The 15,654-nt window shown below is 46.0% G+C and overlaps 2 protein-coding genes across 2 annotated transcripts; one reads left to right on the top strand and one right to left on the bottom strand.

The window, feature by feature from the left end:
• Positions 1 to 4,530: 4,530 nt before the first annotated feature.
• On the bottom strand, positions 4,531 to 5,422 carry PtA15_3A103 (uncharacterized protein; the record flags this gene model as incomplete). The annotated part of the gene is made up of 3 exons (XM_053167038.1): positions 4,531 to 4,615; positions 4,690 to 5,267; positions 5,339 to 5,422. The coding sequence occupies 3 exons, from the start codon at positions 5,420 to 5,422 to the stop codon at positions 4,531 to 4,533; spliced, it is 747 nt and encodes a 248-aa protein (XP_053018294.1).
• A 425-nt stretch (positions 5,423 to 5,847) lies between these two features.
• Positions 5,848 to 9,046, top strand: PtA15_3A102 (uncharacterized protein; the record flags this gene model as incomplete). Its single annotated transcript, XM_053167037.1, has 7 exons — positions 5,848 to 6,199; positions 6,287 to 7,003; positions 7,070 to 7,805; positions 7,928 to 8,135; positions 8,224 to 8,386; positions 8,481 to 8,703; positions 8,791 to 9,046. The coding sequence occupies 7 exons, from the start codon at positions 5,848 to 5,850 to the stop codon at positions 9,044 to 9,046; spliced, it is 2,655 nt and encodes an 884-aa protein (XP_053018293.1).
• Between the last annotated feature and the right edge of the window lie 6,608 nt (positions 9,047 to 15,654).

Below are 15,654 nucleotides of genomic sequence, written 5' to 3'. Positions count from 1 at the left end.
GAGCCATGTCAAATTCCGATGCTCCATCCAATATTGCAGCTAGCTGGTAGTCGGCTAGAAACCTCTGCACGTTGGAGCCGTCAAATCCCAGGACCTTGTCCTGCGGCTTGATTTTTACCATCCTTGCCCTCGCTGATCCTGCCTCAGCATCCGCCATCTCGCGCTTTGACTGAAAAAAAACGAGGCGGTTTCGAGAGGCTCACGACAGTGGCAACGTAATGTTTTTTGAAACAACGTATAAGAACCCTTGGAGGTGCAAACTTTGGGAGGAATTTGCTTGTACCTCCTAATGCCTCCGCGACCGAACACCAGAAAACAATAATAAAAAAAAGAAACAAAGATAACTAGACCGCCAAGCGTCTCAGAACTGTGGAAAATCAGCGAGACTGTAAAAAACAGTAGGTCAGCTACGCTAACAAAGCTGTTCGCGTAGCGTAGCGCAGCGCAAATGCGCTATTCTTTAGCGTAGTGTTAGCGCAATCGCGTGCATCTACGCTAACGCTACGCGCGCAGGGTGCAAAGATATTTTAGCTTTTAGCGTAGCGTTAGCGCAGATTTGCGCAATGGCGCTAACGCTAAGCACGCAGGGCGCGAAATAGTGTTCGCTACGCTGCGCTACAGTGCTTTTTGAGGCAAAAAAGGCCGTTTTTTCCGCTAAAAGCGCCTTAGCGCAACGTAGCGCAGCGTAGCGGCTGTAGTTTAGCGCTAACGCTAAACAAAAATTGGCGTGCTGTTAGCGCCGCTGAAAATTAGCGCAGCGTAGCGGCGCTAACAGCGCGCTAACACTATTCAAAAAAGGCCGGCGCTTTTTGCCGCTACGCTAAACGTTAGGGCTACAATAGCGTAGTTTAGCGTAGCGGCCCACTGTTGTTATAACCGGTCTCTCGAGGTTCAGTGGGGGCAGCTGTTTGCTCACAAATGGAACGGGCCCTACCGGATTGTCCAGCAGGTTCACGGAGGCTCTTACATCCTTGCCAAGCTTGATGGAACGGAGCTCAAGCGGTGTTTTGCAGCTGATCAGGTCAAGTGGTACTTTCCGCGCGGGGGCATTACGGACCAGAAGTAAGTCCCCCTCCTTAGTATGCACCTTGGGCTTCTCTACACTGTTTGTAAGCATTACGTTGCCACTTTGTGAGCCGCCGCGGGACCTTTGTTTGGATTTTCTTTCCAGGCTTCTCTCTCTTTCTTTTGGCCGCACGGAACGTCGAAGGAGTCTGGGGACAGACTCCAAGTGGTGGGTGGATGTGGTGGCCTCTCTTGTGGCCAGCTATCCAGGAGCATCACTGCCGCCAGGATGATCATCAAGACTCAACTCCCATCAAGATTTCACCCTCAAGACATCAAGATCCTCAAGACCCTCAAAACCCTCTCCCCATCTCTCCTCATCTTCCACCCTTTCTCTTTCACACTCCTTTCTTCTATACTTCTTTCCCCTTTTCCTTTTTCATCCTTCCGTCTCACCTTTTTCTTCTCTCTTTCCCAGTCCCCTTCAGTTTTCTTGGTCCTAACACAGCATCTGCTGTGGATTTATCCTGTGGTTTGTTTTTGATTTCCATTTCATCTTATTCTTCCTCTCTGGTCCTGGTTGTTCTCTTTCTTTCTCATCTTTCTGCTTCCTCCTTTCTTTTGTGTTGTGTTTTCTTTGTTCCTTGTTCTCTTCTTTCTTTCTCTCTGCTGTTTTATTGTGGTTGTGTGCGCGCGCGTAGCGCGCGGAGGATGTGATGAAATGTGTGTGACATGTCACCCGGAGTCCAAGTTCAGCTTGAACTTGGATGATGGGTGGCTATGGCATTCTGATCCCCAGAAGACGGTCCATCAAGAGTTTATTGATCATATTTTCTGAGTTCAAACTTTGGAGCTTGGCTCCCCACATCCCTTTCATCCAGATCCGCATCCATCTCCTCTGTTCCTTCTTAAGATCACCTTCCTCCTCATTCCAAACATCAACAACCGCCGCCGAGGATCCAAACCCCCGGCAAACATCTCAAAACCACCTCCAACCAAAGCTATCCTTGATCTTTTCCGCGCTCATCTCTACGGACCACCGCCACGAGGGCAGCCTAAACAGCAACAATCCCCTCACAAGACTGCCGACGCCTAGTACGGACAGGAGTCCCTCAGCGGACGCAAAGTTGGCGCAAGCCGGAGGAGGAGACAAAAGGTCGCGGGCGGCGCACTTGGGAGAAGGGGTGCGAGATGGGCTTGGAGTCTTGTCCACAGCAACAACAGTTATTGCGCGGAGGCGATGGGTTGCGGCGGTGTTTTCCGTGTGTGTTGGAGTTACCCTTGGAGGTAGAGAGGAGAGGAGGAGTGGGAGCGGGGGTACTAGAGGGGCTGCCGCGGGGTTTTCTAGGTTGACCGCCAGCGGAGGACATCATGTCCAAGCACTTCCATTTGGATGCGCGACAGCTATTGCATGCACGTCCAGGGATTGGGCGGATGCAGGGGATTCCGCGGTTGATACAGGATTTGCAGGGTGCCATGGTGGGAGGGAAAGGATCGGAGTGATGTAGTGATGGGGTGGGAGTTTGGAGTGAAGTGTGGGAAGATCCTGGGGGCAGGACTTCAAAACCGGGGCGGATGTGGTGGTATAAATAGGCGGGCCATCAGAGAATGCTCACAAAGCAGCATGGCCAGAAAGCGCGGGCGGCTGAGCTCATTGGAAAGCTTGTGCCTTCCTGAGAGAGGAGAAAGCACTCGTGCTTATATGCTGCTGAGGGAACATTGAATTTACAACCAAACAAAAGCACACGGAAAGTCAACGGGTGGAGGCGGGTGCAGACCGGGGGACCGACATGGGTGCGGGGAGCCGGGGTTCAAGCCACGGCCTAGACGGAGATTTATCTGAGAGTCAGAGTAGGACTGCGGCATATCAAGTGCACGGCCGGACTGGTAGCGGCGCGGAGTTAGGTGAACTGGGGTGGCGGAAGCGGACGTTATAAGCAGATGATTTTGGGGTGGAAGCGCCGGGTAGAGACTAACTCCGGAGGCTAGTTGTGGGGTGCGGGAGAACAGGCGTTGGAGATGTGCTAGGCTGGGAGGAAATGCAGGCGGAGTTTGTTAGTGCGGGAAAGGGGATGCGGAAAACGTTGGGTGGGAATGGAGGACAGCGGGGCGGACAGAGAGGGGGGATATGGAACTGGAGGGGATGGGTCTTCTCTCACTTTTCTAGCATTCTACTTACTACTCTTACGGTACCAACATTGTAGTAGAGGCTTTTTGGGTGTCAAATCACTGTGGAGTCTATGTACATCTTGAGTCCTTGTACTTGGAGATACCCTTTCATCTGTCCTTTCCATGTGGGGAATGGGATGTTGTCAAGAGACTGAAGTACGCTCTTGTGATTGGAAATCTTGACGGTTCTGTTTGGTTTAACTGTTTGTTGTGTGTCCTATTACGCTGCTGGGCTCATAACCTAATGGGCGACAAGCTGGGGACGACAACAGCACCTGTGATCACAGCAATAACGCTGTGAGCAACGCGAACAAGGGACAAGAGCAGCACGGTGGAGGCACACCTGTGAGGAGTCGAGTGAAGATGGAGTGAGTTTACGAGTAGGAAACAAATAAAGATGAATGATGAAAACACAATACAAACCTGTGATGACAGCAGTAACACTGTGAGCAACACAAACAAGGGACAAGAGCAGCACGGTGGAGGCACACCTGATGAGAGTGAGGAACAAGGTGAGACAGGATCATAGAGGCGGTGATTAGAGAAAAAGACTTGAGGCATACCTGCAGAGTCAAGTGAAGATGGAGTGAGTTTATGAGTCCCTCCAAGGAGGTCCGAAGTGCAAAGTCCGCAGGAGGAACTTGCCTGCAAGCGGTGATCTTTGGCACACTCTTTCACATTTTAGGGGGGTTCACAATAGAATTTTAAAAACTTTGGAGCCCATTTTAAGGTAAACAATGTTTTAGAAAATGTCCTATCCACATCTGGGTGTTCCTTGGCAATCAGAACAACCTTTACATTTTTTGAAAAGTTGTTCATAAAGGCCTTAAAACAGCAACATTTTTGTTGTCAACCCTGGCCCTACTATACTTTCAATGTGGAGTTCATCTTGGGATTCTACTGATCTGCTTATCATATTATCCTCTTTTATTATGATTGTAATTTGTTGGATTACTACAGGAGTCTTTTGTTGCACTAGTTACTTTTGTGTATGATTATTACTATTATTGGCATTGTACTCCTTTTGCGCAGCTTGTTTTTGTTCTTGATTGTTATTGCTGGAGATTCTTTGGCACGAATCACATGCCTCCCTTTTCATAACCTAAAAAATAATTTTCTAGTTGTTAAAAGGCCAAAGGTGTTCAATTGGTTATTTCAAACAAACAACCTCGACCATTCAGTTTTTCTAAGACCACCATCCAACACTTTTGTTACATAAAATATCTCTGACCGGTTAGATCATTGGTTGGAAAAATAAAACAATCAACAATTTCCCCCCAGGTTTTCTTTGCTTCGTTTTCTATTATCTACTTCTAACAATGTTATTTGGCGTAGAAATCGGGAGGAAGTTTATTTTCAGTTTTTAGGATACGATGTGGATGCAGGAATCTCAAAGTAATCCCATTGACCAGGAGCCGGTTTTTCTTCCAACTCTTCCCAACTACAAGAAAGAAAAGAAATTAGGTCGCCATTCAGATATCTTTTTTAGACCTCAAGAACCAAGGGGGGACTGACGCCTTATATTCAATCATTTTCAAGACGAGTTGATGTTCATCTTCAGCCTGTTCGATCGCCTTTTCGATCATTTCGACACCGAGTTCATTTTCAGCAGCTCGGACGCGATCCTCGACGGCGCTAGCGTTTTCACCAGGGACAGCAGCCGAGACGAATTTCTTGATGATATCCAAGTTTTTGCGAGTGGTTGAGTGTACGGCTTGACGGTAGACGGTTGAGCCTGGGATGTTTTCGAGGGCCTTGAGCGTGTCCTGGTAGGTTTGGGATAAGGACTCGAAGGGAGAATGGTGTACATCCACCCCGGTCTGGTTGGTCGTTAATTTCGTTCGTCCGATCGGGATCAGATGGACCCCTGATGGCCCACGGGCCTTGGGGGGTACCTTGGTGGCTACCTCATGGACGCCGAGTAATCTTTCGAAGATCTTCTTGCGCTCTTCATCCGAGCCCGCCTTTGCTAACATGTCCGTCACCTCCCGCTCCGTCTTGGGCAGCTCAAAAGATGGTGATGGTGATTGTGAGACTGATGAAGCGTATTTGGCTCGGATGAAGCTTGACCTATGATGATAAGCTGGACATATCTGGCGAGCACGACCGTTGGCTAGTCAGCAATCAGTGAATAACCACCAGGATGCCCTTCTTTTGCGCTTACCGTAGGCGAGCCTGAGCTTGATTGAGATGAGGCAGAGATCAGACTCCGGGTTCGGCGTGCGGCAGTGGTTAAATTGAAAGTCATCGTGTCTCAGATTCTTGGGGGTTTTCGGCTGAGTGTGATGTGTGTTTGTACACAGGCCAGAGTTGTGGCCGACGGTTGAAGACTGGCCTGCGTCTGTCACAGGCATTTCACGAGCCTCTCTCCCGAGGTCTCCGAGGATGGTGATACCCATGACACTCGAGTGAAAGCTTGGCTTGCGGATGATGATGTCAGTCTTTAATTAAACCCTTTCTTGGGCCCGGCCCGCTGGGCTACGGACACAGTGTTTCCGAAAGTGGAAGGAATGGCTGGGATTACGTAATCCTCGATCTGCACATCACCAGCGGGCAGTGCCAGTGGCAGTCGGCCAACTGCTGCTGACCACAAACACAACCATTGCCTCAAGAACACTTCGCCACTTTCCCCAGGAAACACGAACAACGACTACAGCAGCAGCAGCAGCATCAATGTCGATCAGAAGAATCCCAAACCTCATCCTCAGCCATCCTCACCCTCTCCGAACCACACTCCGAGCCACTCGATATCCGAATGGCCATCCTCGGCTCAGTTTAACCCAATCCATCTCATCCTCAACACGCTCTTCTGAATCTCAGCCCGGTCCATCGTCCTCAAACAACGCCGACAAACCTAGGAACCATCGACGTGCCTCGTCCAAGAACCAGCCACCCAAGAAACAACAAGAGCAGGAAGAAGACCAAAGCCCATTCTCAGCTTTCATCAACATCTCCAAGTTGTTCGGCCAGCCTGCAAAACCCAACTCGGCCGAAAATCCTAAATTCAACAACGATCCTGATCATGGTAAGAGAGCATCACAAATCACCAATTACAAGCCAAAAAAATGTATATGCTCATGGTCAATGTTTTGGGTTGGTCGATCCTCAACAGGAAAAGGAAATAAAACAGGCAAAGGCTCTTCACCCGCTTCGGGATCAGAACCACAACAATCACCCGGGCCAGCGAACGCACTAGTCTTCTGGGCCTTGGGAGCTTATGCACTCTATCACATTCTCGCCGGAGATAGTCTGAGTAACCGAGAGATCTCATGGCAAGAATTTCGAACGGGCGTCCTGGACAAAGGATTAGTCGAAAAATTAGAAGTCATCAATCGCTCGAAAGTCAAGGTTTACCTCCATCCAAACGCATTTAAACTGACCGGAGTCAGTCCGAACGGATCATCATCGAGCCCGCCTGGTACGATAGCATCGCCCTCAGCCGGTGCTTCTTACTTTTTCAGTATCGGTAGCGTGGAAGCCTTTGAGAGGAAGCTAGACAAAGCACAGGACGAACTGGGCATCCCAAGCCACGAAAGAGTGCCCGTTAGCTACCACGAACAGGCCTCTCTGATGAACCTCTTCTGGAACTTTGCACCCACCCTCACCCTCGCCGGGTTACTATTCTACGTCAGCCGGAGGGCCACCGGGATGGGTGGCGCCGGCGGTGGCGCTGGCGGCCCCGGTGGGATCTTTAACATCGGTAAAAGTAAAGCCAAGATGTTCAATCATGAATCTGAAGTCAAGACTAAGTTCAAAGACGTGGCTGGAATGGATGAGGCAAAGGAAGAAATCATGGAATTCGTTAAATTCCTCAAGGAACCCGAAAAATGTAGGTCTAACTCGTGCCATTCTCTTCTCAAATTAAACTGACTCATCCGCTTCAAAAATATTATAGACGAACGATTGGGTGCCAAAATTCCCAAGGGTGCGATGATATCAGGGCCACCAGGAACAGGGAAAACGTTACTTGCCAAGGCGACTGCTGGTGAAGCCGGTGTACCATTCCTTTCGGTATCTGGCTCTGAGTTTGTAGAGATGTTTGTGGGAGTGGGGCCGTCACGAGTACGAGATCTTTTTGCGACGGCGAAGAAGAACGCACCATGTATAGTATTTGTAGATGAGATCGATGCGATCGGCAAAGCACGAGGTAAATCAGGAGCGATGGGAGGGAACGACGAAAGGGAATCCACCTTGAATCAGCTCTTGGTCGAAATGGACGGCTTTGATACCTCTCAGCATGTCGTCGTTTTGGCTGGAACGAACCGGGCAGATGTCCTCGACAAGGCGCTCCTCAGGCCCGGCCGATTCGACCGACACATCGCCGTCGATCGACCTGACGTCTCGGGTAGACGACAGATCTTCTTGGTTCATCTTAGGCCTCTGGTCCTCGAAGGCGCCATCAAAACTAAGGAGGACCTCAAACGCCCCGCCTCCAATCCACTCCCTGAAGAAGAGGATGAAAGCATTGATCTCGAAGATCCTGACTCCGTCGAGAAAGTCATCCCCGATTGGCTCGTCAAACTGTCTCACAAGCTGGCCGCTCATACTCCTGGGTTCAGCGGTGCCGACATTGCTAACGTTTGTAATGAGGCTGCACTGATTGCTGCTAGGCTGAGTGCTGAATATGTGACGTTGAGTGACCTCCCGCCCTCTACTTGAATGTTCAAAGTCTTTTTGGATTGCACCAATTCAGTGATAGCATTGCTAACTTCTTGATTGATTGATTGATTTTTTTTTCGATTGGCGTGAACAGCGAAAAACATTTCGACATGGCGATCGAGAGAGTGGTTGCAGGATTAGAGAGAAGGTCGAGGGTTTTATCTCCAGAAGAGAAGAAAACGGTTGCCTATCATGAAGCTGGGCACGCGATCATGGGATGGTTCTTGGAACATGCCGATCCGTTACTCAAAGTCTCGATCATTCCAAGAGGGGTCGGAGCTCTTGGTTATGCTTCTTACTTAGTTGAGCATCTCCCCTCATTCTTCATGCCTCTTTTGTCACTGTCGGGCCAATGAAACTAATTGAACGATGTATTTTCATTTTTTTTAGCCTCAAGAAAGGTTTCTGTATACTACCGAACAGTTGATCGATCGGATGTGTATGACTTTCGGTGGTCGAGTTGCTGAGGAACTCTTCTTTGGCAAGATCACTACAGGAGCCCAAGATGATCTACAAAAGATCACCAAACTAGCGTTTGAATTGGTTGGAAACTGTTTGTCTCTTGATCCCTGATTCTTAGTTCAATCATCATTCCTTCTCCAACGAGGAAAGACCCGAGAGTTGATCAATTTTTACACGAATTACAGACGGTATGTCGCGAGATTTCGGACCGATCAGCTTTGGTAGATCGGATTCGCAACAAGAGTCCTTCCAGAAACCGTACTCGGAGAAGACAGGCGAACACCTAGACTCGACGGTCCGAGCATTGATCAATCAAGCCCATAAAAGGACGACTGAGCTGTTGACAGAGAAGAAAGAGTTGGTCGACAAAGTTGCCCAACGATTATTGGAGCGTGAAGTTCTCTCGAGGTAAGACCAGCCCGATTCATGTCTGTCTGAGAGTGAATAATCGACGAGAGACTGACGTCATGTGGAATGTTGTTTGGACCATAACAGACAAGACATGATTGATTTGATTGGACGACGGCCGTTCGACCGGCCCGACGCATACGATGACGCGATGGGATCGAGCGGCAAGCCCGGCCCGCCGCCCGCGCCCGGCTCGCCAAGCGGAGGCCAAAGCCGTCCGGTGCCTAAGCCTGCAACCGATGGCCCTAATCCCTTGGGCGAAGGAATCGAGGGCGGCGGGGGCGTCCCCCTCCCTTCTCCCGCACTCTCTTCTTCTTTCTCATCTACAACCCCTCGTCCTTGAGTTCATTTCCTCTCTCTCTCGTTTGCTTTTATTTGTGTTTGCAATTTAAATCATCGATTACAACCCTTCTCTTCATCCCTCCGCCATTTTTTTGCGTTGATAAACAGCCCATTCTTCTTTCTCGACCCTTTGTTTTGTTACAAGAAAGAAAGGAACGTCTCCCCAATCCTATCTCTCCCTCTTTTTTGATTCCAATTTAGTTTGAGTTGATTAATTTTTCTCTGTTGAATATGTATATATTTCTTCTTACCCAAGAAAAAAGGAAAAACTGAATTTGAAAAACTCCTTGTATCCATCCCCTGCTCATTCTCTTCACTCCTATACAAGACAAAGTACACATATATTCATTCATCATCAAATTTCTTTCGCTTACTCCCTGCTGATAGAAATCTTGATTGTTGATTTTGACTACTTTGTCATGGTGATTCAATTGAGTAGTTGTATCAACATCCTTCTGCTTCTTTTATTTGTTTTACACCTTTGTTTTTTTGTTTCCTTACTGCTTTTTGATAAGGTACATGAAAAAACCCAAATAACTTCTACAATAGAAATATGTTGAAAAAAGCATAGATTTGTGGTTGTTTGAGTTTCCCCTTGAATCATAAAGCCAATTGTGGCTGGGAGATGTCAGCATAAATCCCAATGTCTTAAATCCACAAAATCCTACCCCCCTGGTTCTGAGTTTTGGGGTGTCTTTTTACAAACATACATACAACAAAGAATAGCGCACACAACATTTAAACAAGGCACAAGTTGAAAATCCTCAAAGGCCCTATGGATGACCCTCCAGCTATGCTGTAGCAATCTGCAAGCGTGGGCCACTGGTCCAGTTGTTAAAGGTGTCCAGGGAGGGCCTAAACAAGTGGTTAGATGGCTGTCCAACACTCCTCTATCAACAACCCTGCAACTGAGAGAATAGTAAAAACTGAAGAGTGACATTTCTTTATGAGTATGACACAATAAAGAAATACCAAGCAACATTATTAAAACGGACCTACTTTGCGCAGCAGCAAAAAACTCTTTGCGCACAGAATCAACTGTCCCCCAACGTCAAGCCCGCTGTGCGCGCAAGCCAAAAAATACTTTGCGCACAGTGACTTCCACCAAAAGAAGGAGGTGATTTTTCCGGATTTTTTTTTGATGGATCAAAAGAGGGGGTCTTACTTGCCCCCTCCGAAAAATATTACTCGATGACCAGGACAGAGTGGCCATTGAGAGGAGTACATAATGCCCTCAATGACCGGTAATTAGTGCTAGATGCACACATGTGTGCTGGCCGGCTGGTCATTGGGGGAGTGTGTAACTCCGCTCAATGGCCTGTGCCAGCCATTGGCACGGCGGCTGGGGGATAGCCGGGCCCAGAGCTGCTGCCCCTCGAACTTTCTTTTCAAGGGGCTGGGTACCCAACCACTTAAGTTTGAGCAGGTACAAAGGCCCCGGGGTAGCGGGTGCCTTTTTTTTTGGATTAACATTATGTTTTTTTTTTGCATCACAAGGACACCTTCAAAAAATCCAATATTTTTTGGAGGGGGCAAGTAAGACCCCCTCTTTTGATCCATCAAAAAAAATCTGGAAAAATCACATCCTTCTTTCAGGGGAAGTCACTGTGCGCAAAGTATTTTTCAGCTTGCGCGCACAGCGGGCTTGACGTTGGGGGACGGTTGCTTCTGTGCGCAAAGAGTTTTTTGCTGCTGCACGAAGTAGGTCTGAAAAATATTCATAAAATTCTTTTATCTTGGTTTTCATTTTTGAAGATAGAGAAAAATAGCGCATAGTGCAGTGTTTCACCATTGTTTGAATTCTTCTTGTTGGTTTTTGGCGGGTTGGCATTTCAAAGATGAGGATATTTCTTGAAGCATTGAGATTCTTGATGGTTGGTAACTTCAGGATTATGTTTTTGGTTTGCGCAATAATGAATGATCTTGAAGGGAAATTTACCGCCGGGTGGATGATTAGAGGTGGTGATGAGAGCAGTGCCTTGATCAGTCTCTTTTTTAGAGCTTTTATGAGTCAACCACGTCTGAAGAGCATCAAGAACAAGGTACGGAGATGATGTGCAGTCTTTGGATAAAGCACAATTGTCAATGATTTTATCGAGTGCGTCATTGTGCATAAGCTTCCCAAGAACCAGACAAGAAATGATATTGGGAGGAAGTGTAATACCAACAGTGTTGATATCAAGAAGATGCATTCTGGTTTTTTCAATGTATGCTTGAAGATTTCCTTTATAAATCTCCGCCGACCAACCCATAAAGACCCAACCGCAATTGATGACAGAGTGAGAAGCATACTGAGCAGCAATTTTCTTCCATAAGAGGATCAAATCGGACATGGTAGCCGTATTGACGACCTCGTTATAACATCTTGAATCAATGTGAGATGTGATAATGGAAATGGCTTTGTTGCCGGTGTGGTGATCCAGATCTGTTGCGCGCAACAAAACTGCCAAAACCTCAACTCACAGTATAAAATACTTGCAAATGATAGAATATTATTAGAGAAATAGATTCTACATACAAATTTAACCCTAGTCACTCACTTCAACTACCCAGCTAGCTCTTTTAGTTTAGAAGTTATTTACAAATATAGGGTTAGTACAGGCCATACCTAGGTGGAAAGTCATATAAATAATAAAAGGCATGCATATATATGAAAGCATAGTTAGATTTATGCATATACATAAAAGCATAGTTAGATTTACTTGTTAGGCAGGCCTCCACTATTAGCTACAGATCACCTCACGCAACCTGCACATTGGAAACTGCATTGACTAGGCCTCCACTCAACAACTCAACAGATTTGCACGGACCTTACATTGATGCATGCGGTCAGAAAGCCTCCACTTTGGCAGTGCAACCAACCTAGGCGGCCTTTGCCTTAAGAAGTACAAAACACACATTGACATGCGGGACATCAGTTTAAGTTATGCACCCCTTGCAGAAGGCAGTGTGATCCACAGGGTCACCACCAGCAGAAATGCCTCAAGTGCAGCCCTCACCAGCAAAAATAACTCAGAAAAGAATATATAAGGAGGCCCTCCTCCCACCATTTTTCCATCATCACCCAGGCACCCCAGCTCAGTGGTCACCAGTCATCAATTTTGCCATCAACGGAAGACACAGTCATCATACATTAACATAGAAATCTCATATCACACTCCATCATCACTTCCCTCTGCTGAAACCATTAAAACCCAACAAAAACATATTCTAACTTGATTATATTCTTTGCCCATCTCGCCATATAGCGGTTGTATACGCATCTTGTACTCTTTAAAACTGATCTAGGTCTGATAGAGACTACTACATACAAGTTTTCTCCGTCATAAGGTCATGCCACAACAATAAATAAATTTGTTGTCAGAATTCTGTAGTATAATGGAGGGGCAGGTCTTTCAAACCACCCGTAACAGTAGTATTACTTAGCTGGAATATCATATTGTTCTTTCCCCCTCAAAGGACTGCCAACCCATCCCAAAGGTGTTCTCACGCTGGCTTCTTCATAGGCCACCTTCTGAGTGTCTGAAGCGTCCTCTTCAATGGGAATCAAGAAGCAGTTCCATAGCTTCTTGCCTCAAAGATAAATGAACATGCAAGTGTGCCAATTAGTGTAATTGGAACCATCGAGCATGGGAACACCATTTTATGCCGTGGTATCGCCTTTATCAGTCCCTGACATGATGTCCTTGCCTTGGTTTGAAATCCCAGAGTTTGTTCATAGGTGAGCCAAACAAGACTGTAAATCTGTGAAGTGAAAAACTAAAGTTGTATTTCGAAGAAGCAGAACTGGAAAGAACAAATGTCAATGTTGGTCAGTCGAGAAAGTCTTCTGAGATAAACATACTGGTCTATTGAGCTAGTTGAGGCGGATTGTCTTGACGGTTGGCGGCTTGTCAATAGGTAGGGAAAGAGACTTTGCAAATAGATCACTGGAGGAAGTCAATGGAAGAGGATCTTTTGAAGATTGAAAGCGGAGCAGATAAGAAAGGAGATCAATAGATGATGATATCAATAACAGAGGAACAGCTGATATTGTGATGATGTGATGAATGAGATATAAGCTATAAGGCAACAAATGTTGTTGCAGGTTCCCCAAAGGAAAAAGTCGGAGGTGTGAATAAGCAACAAGTTCATATATGAGAAATTCAAAGGTGGAGAGGATCAAGCGGGGTTCTTGCGGGAGCAAATCAAGATTCATAGCGGAGGTTTGATCAAAATGATGTCATTTTGAAGGAACAAGCTTTGGAGTACTAGAGGGATGAGGCACTAACATCAACAGAAGACTGGCGGTGCTGGATGCAATGGTGTTCCTGGCACAGTGCTGTTAGCTTTAGTCTCCACTACGGCCCGCTATGTGAAACCTGGTCTCAATTTTTGTAAGAAATAAGACCAGAATTATACACCAAGGGAGAATTTGACACACTCTCCAGAGAGTGTCTGACTAAAAATTCATTTTGTTCTGGGTCTGATGTGGGTCAGATGTGTATTAGGAAATGATTGATAAATTATTCAGAAGTCAATGGGAAGTCTGTTATAGTTTATGAGGAAGTATCACAGGACCTCATACAATGTTGTATAGAACCATTTAATTCTTTAAGGATAACTCAATTACAACATATGATGAAAAGATAGTTACTCAATGCCCAAATATTAATCACTTATGGCAAATTTATGTTGATCAATTTCTCTATGTGCAAGGGGTTTCACACAACATAAATGTGACTAGCTGGGGCTTTAATGGCTTTCTGACCAGTTTTTAATTTTCATAGAGCTGCAAAAGGCCCCTCTGGTGATCTGTCACTCCAATGTACGCGCGTACACAAAGGTGAAATTGGCAAAATGGAAAACAGCTCACATGCATGTGCATGGTGACATAAAAACAACTCACAAGCTTATATGTGTTAAGAAGCCAGGTTTTCTAGCTGAAATCTGGTACGAAAAACCTCCAAGCTTGACTTGAATCATCCTTTCACCCTATTCTAATCCTTTTTTAGCTGAAGTATAGATGAGACCTGCCTTTTTTAGTGAAACATGCCAATTCAGATGGGTTTTTCACATCATTCTAACAGGGTGCAAATTTTGTGGATCTGAAAGAGACCCAGCCTTCACTTTGCAAAGTGAAAAGAATGAACACCTTCATGAGCATGTAAATCATCTGAATTTAACCCCAAGAAATCATCCCAATCTACAAACAGTTCAAATTGTATTTTTGATTGTGGTCATTGTGTCCTGTTGGTTTCAACTGTGTTCTGATTAAGCTCCAGTTGACTTCTGCATGAGTTCTGGGTGATTTATGGATGAATTCAGGATCAGTTTCAGATCAGTTGTGGATTAGTTCCAGGATTCTTTATTAATCCTTACACTACCTGCATCAAAGGCATCCAGCACAGTTACGGAAAAAGGGTACAGTATGGCACTCTCTGGAGATTGCATCAAAATCTACCCTGGTGATAGAATATGATGTAAGTACAGTGGGTGTGCTATAATTTTTGGCGCGGGGTGAAAACATGTTAACACCCCAAGTTCACCAAGTTTCACCAAGAGGCATATCACCCATGAACCAGCTCACCTCTCATCATCGGTGTGAGAATAAAGGATTGTTAGTGGGTAGAAATTACCCCTTTTCCACCTTCTTCAAGAATATATGTGTCTGGGCTGAGTGATTATTGATGTCTTGGCTCCGCACTGCTACTTTCAGCTAGCCTTCAGCACTCTGCTTTGAGTCTGATCCATAGCGTAATAATACGCAAGTGGTAAAGCTCCGCACTTTGCAAGCATAAGTCCACAATAGAAATCCCATAAGCAAAAGTAAAGGTCACGTAAAAAACTTCTAATACTCTTGTACGTCCACAAGTTGTAAGTACAATAATTGAGTATTAAGTAAGATCCTAGAAAGGAAAAAGAGAAGAGAAACTGTGAACCTCTGCCCCCTTCCTTCCCTCCACATGCATCTCCGTTCCCACCCAATCCCGCAGATCTGACACTTTCCCACACTAGCCTATCATTGTCCCAGGCTCCGCTCCTCTCCAACGCTTGACTGCCCACGCCCTCTGTCTAGCCCCCGTGAGTCAGTCTTGAAAAACTTCAAAGGACTAAGAGTGTATTTCTCTAGTTAGATGATATAACTAGTAGATAAAATAAAAAATAAAGAAGTTATTCTTTTACCTAATAGCAGAACCTTGGCCGCTCTCTACTTTTGTGGGTAAAGTGATGGATTTAGAAGAGATAAGAGAATTATAACCGAGCTTATTAAATGATCTATTTGATCTGTTTTACAAGAATGTCAGATTGTTACTCTTGGCATCTACTGGCTTGAGATTAGCTTCACGCCTTACTCTGCTGGTTCTTTTGACCTGAGTGATTCCTCACTTGACTTTGGAAAAATGGTGTAAGAGTATCACAGCGTTATCTGTTTGCCAGTAATGTTGCCTCAGTTGTAGCGTTTGCTTATTGCTCTCAATGCCTAGGACACAAAACACTCACCAATATTGGTTTCTTCTCTTTGAGAGGTATTGGTGGGTTTGGTCTGTCTCTCTTTGACTGTTTGGTCTAGGGTTGACAAGAAAGAGTGTTAGCTCCTTTCTGATCAGCTCTCTTGAGTTTTACTAC

The sequence above is a fragment of the Puccinia triticina genome, chromosome 3A (assembly GCF_026914185.1).
Source record: "Puccinia triticina chromosome 3A, complete sequence".
Lineage (NCBI taxonomy): Eukaryota > Fungi > Basidiomycota > Pucciniomycetes > Pucciniales > Pucciniaceae > Puccinia > Puccinia triticina.
Note: the sequence above shows the minus strand (reverse complement) of the source record. Positions and strands in the feature narration are given on the sequence as shown.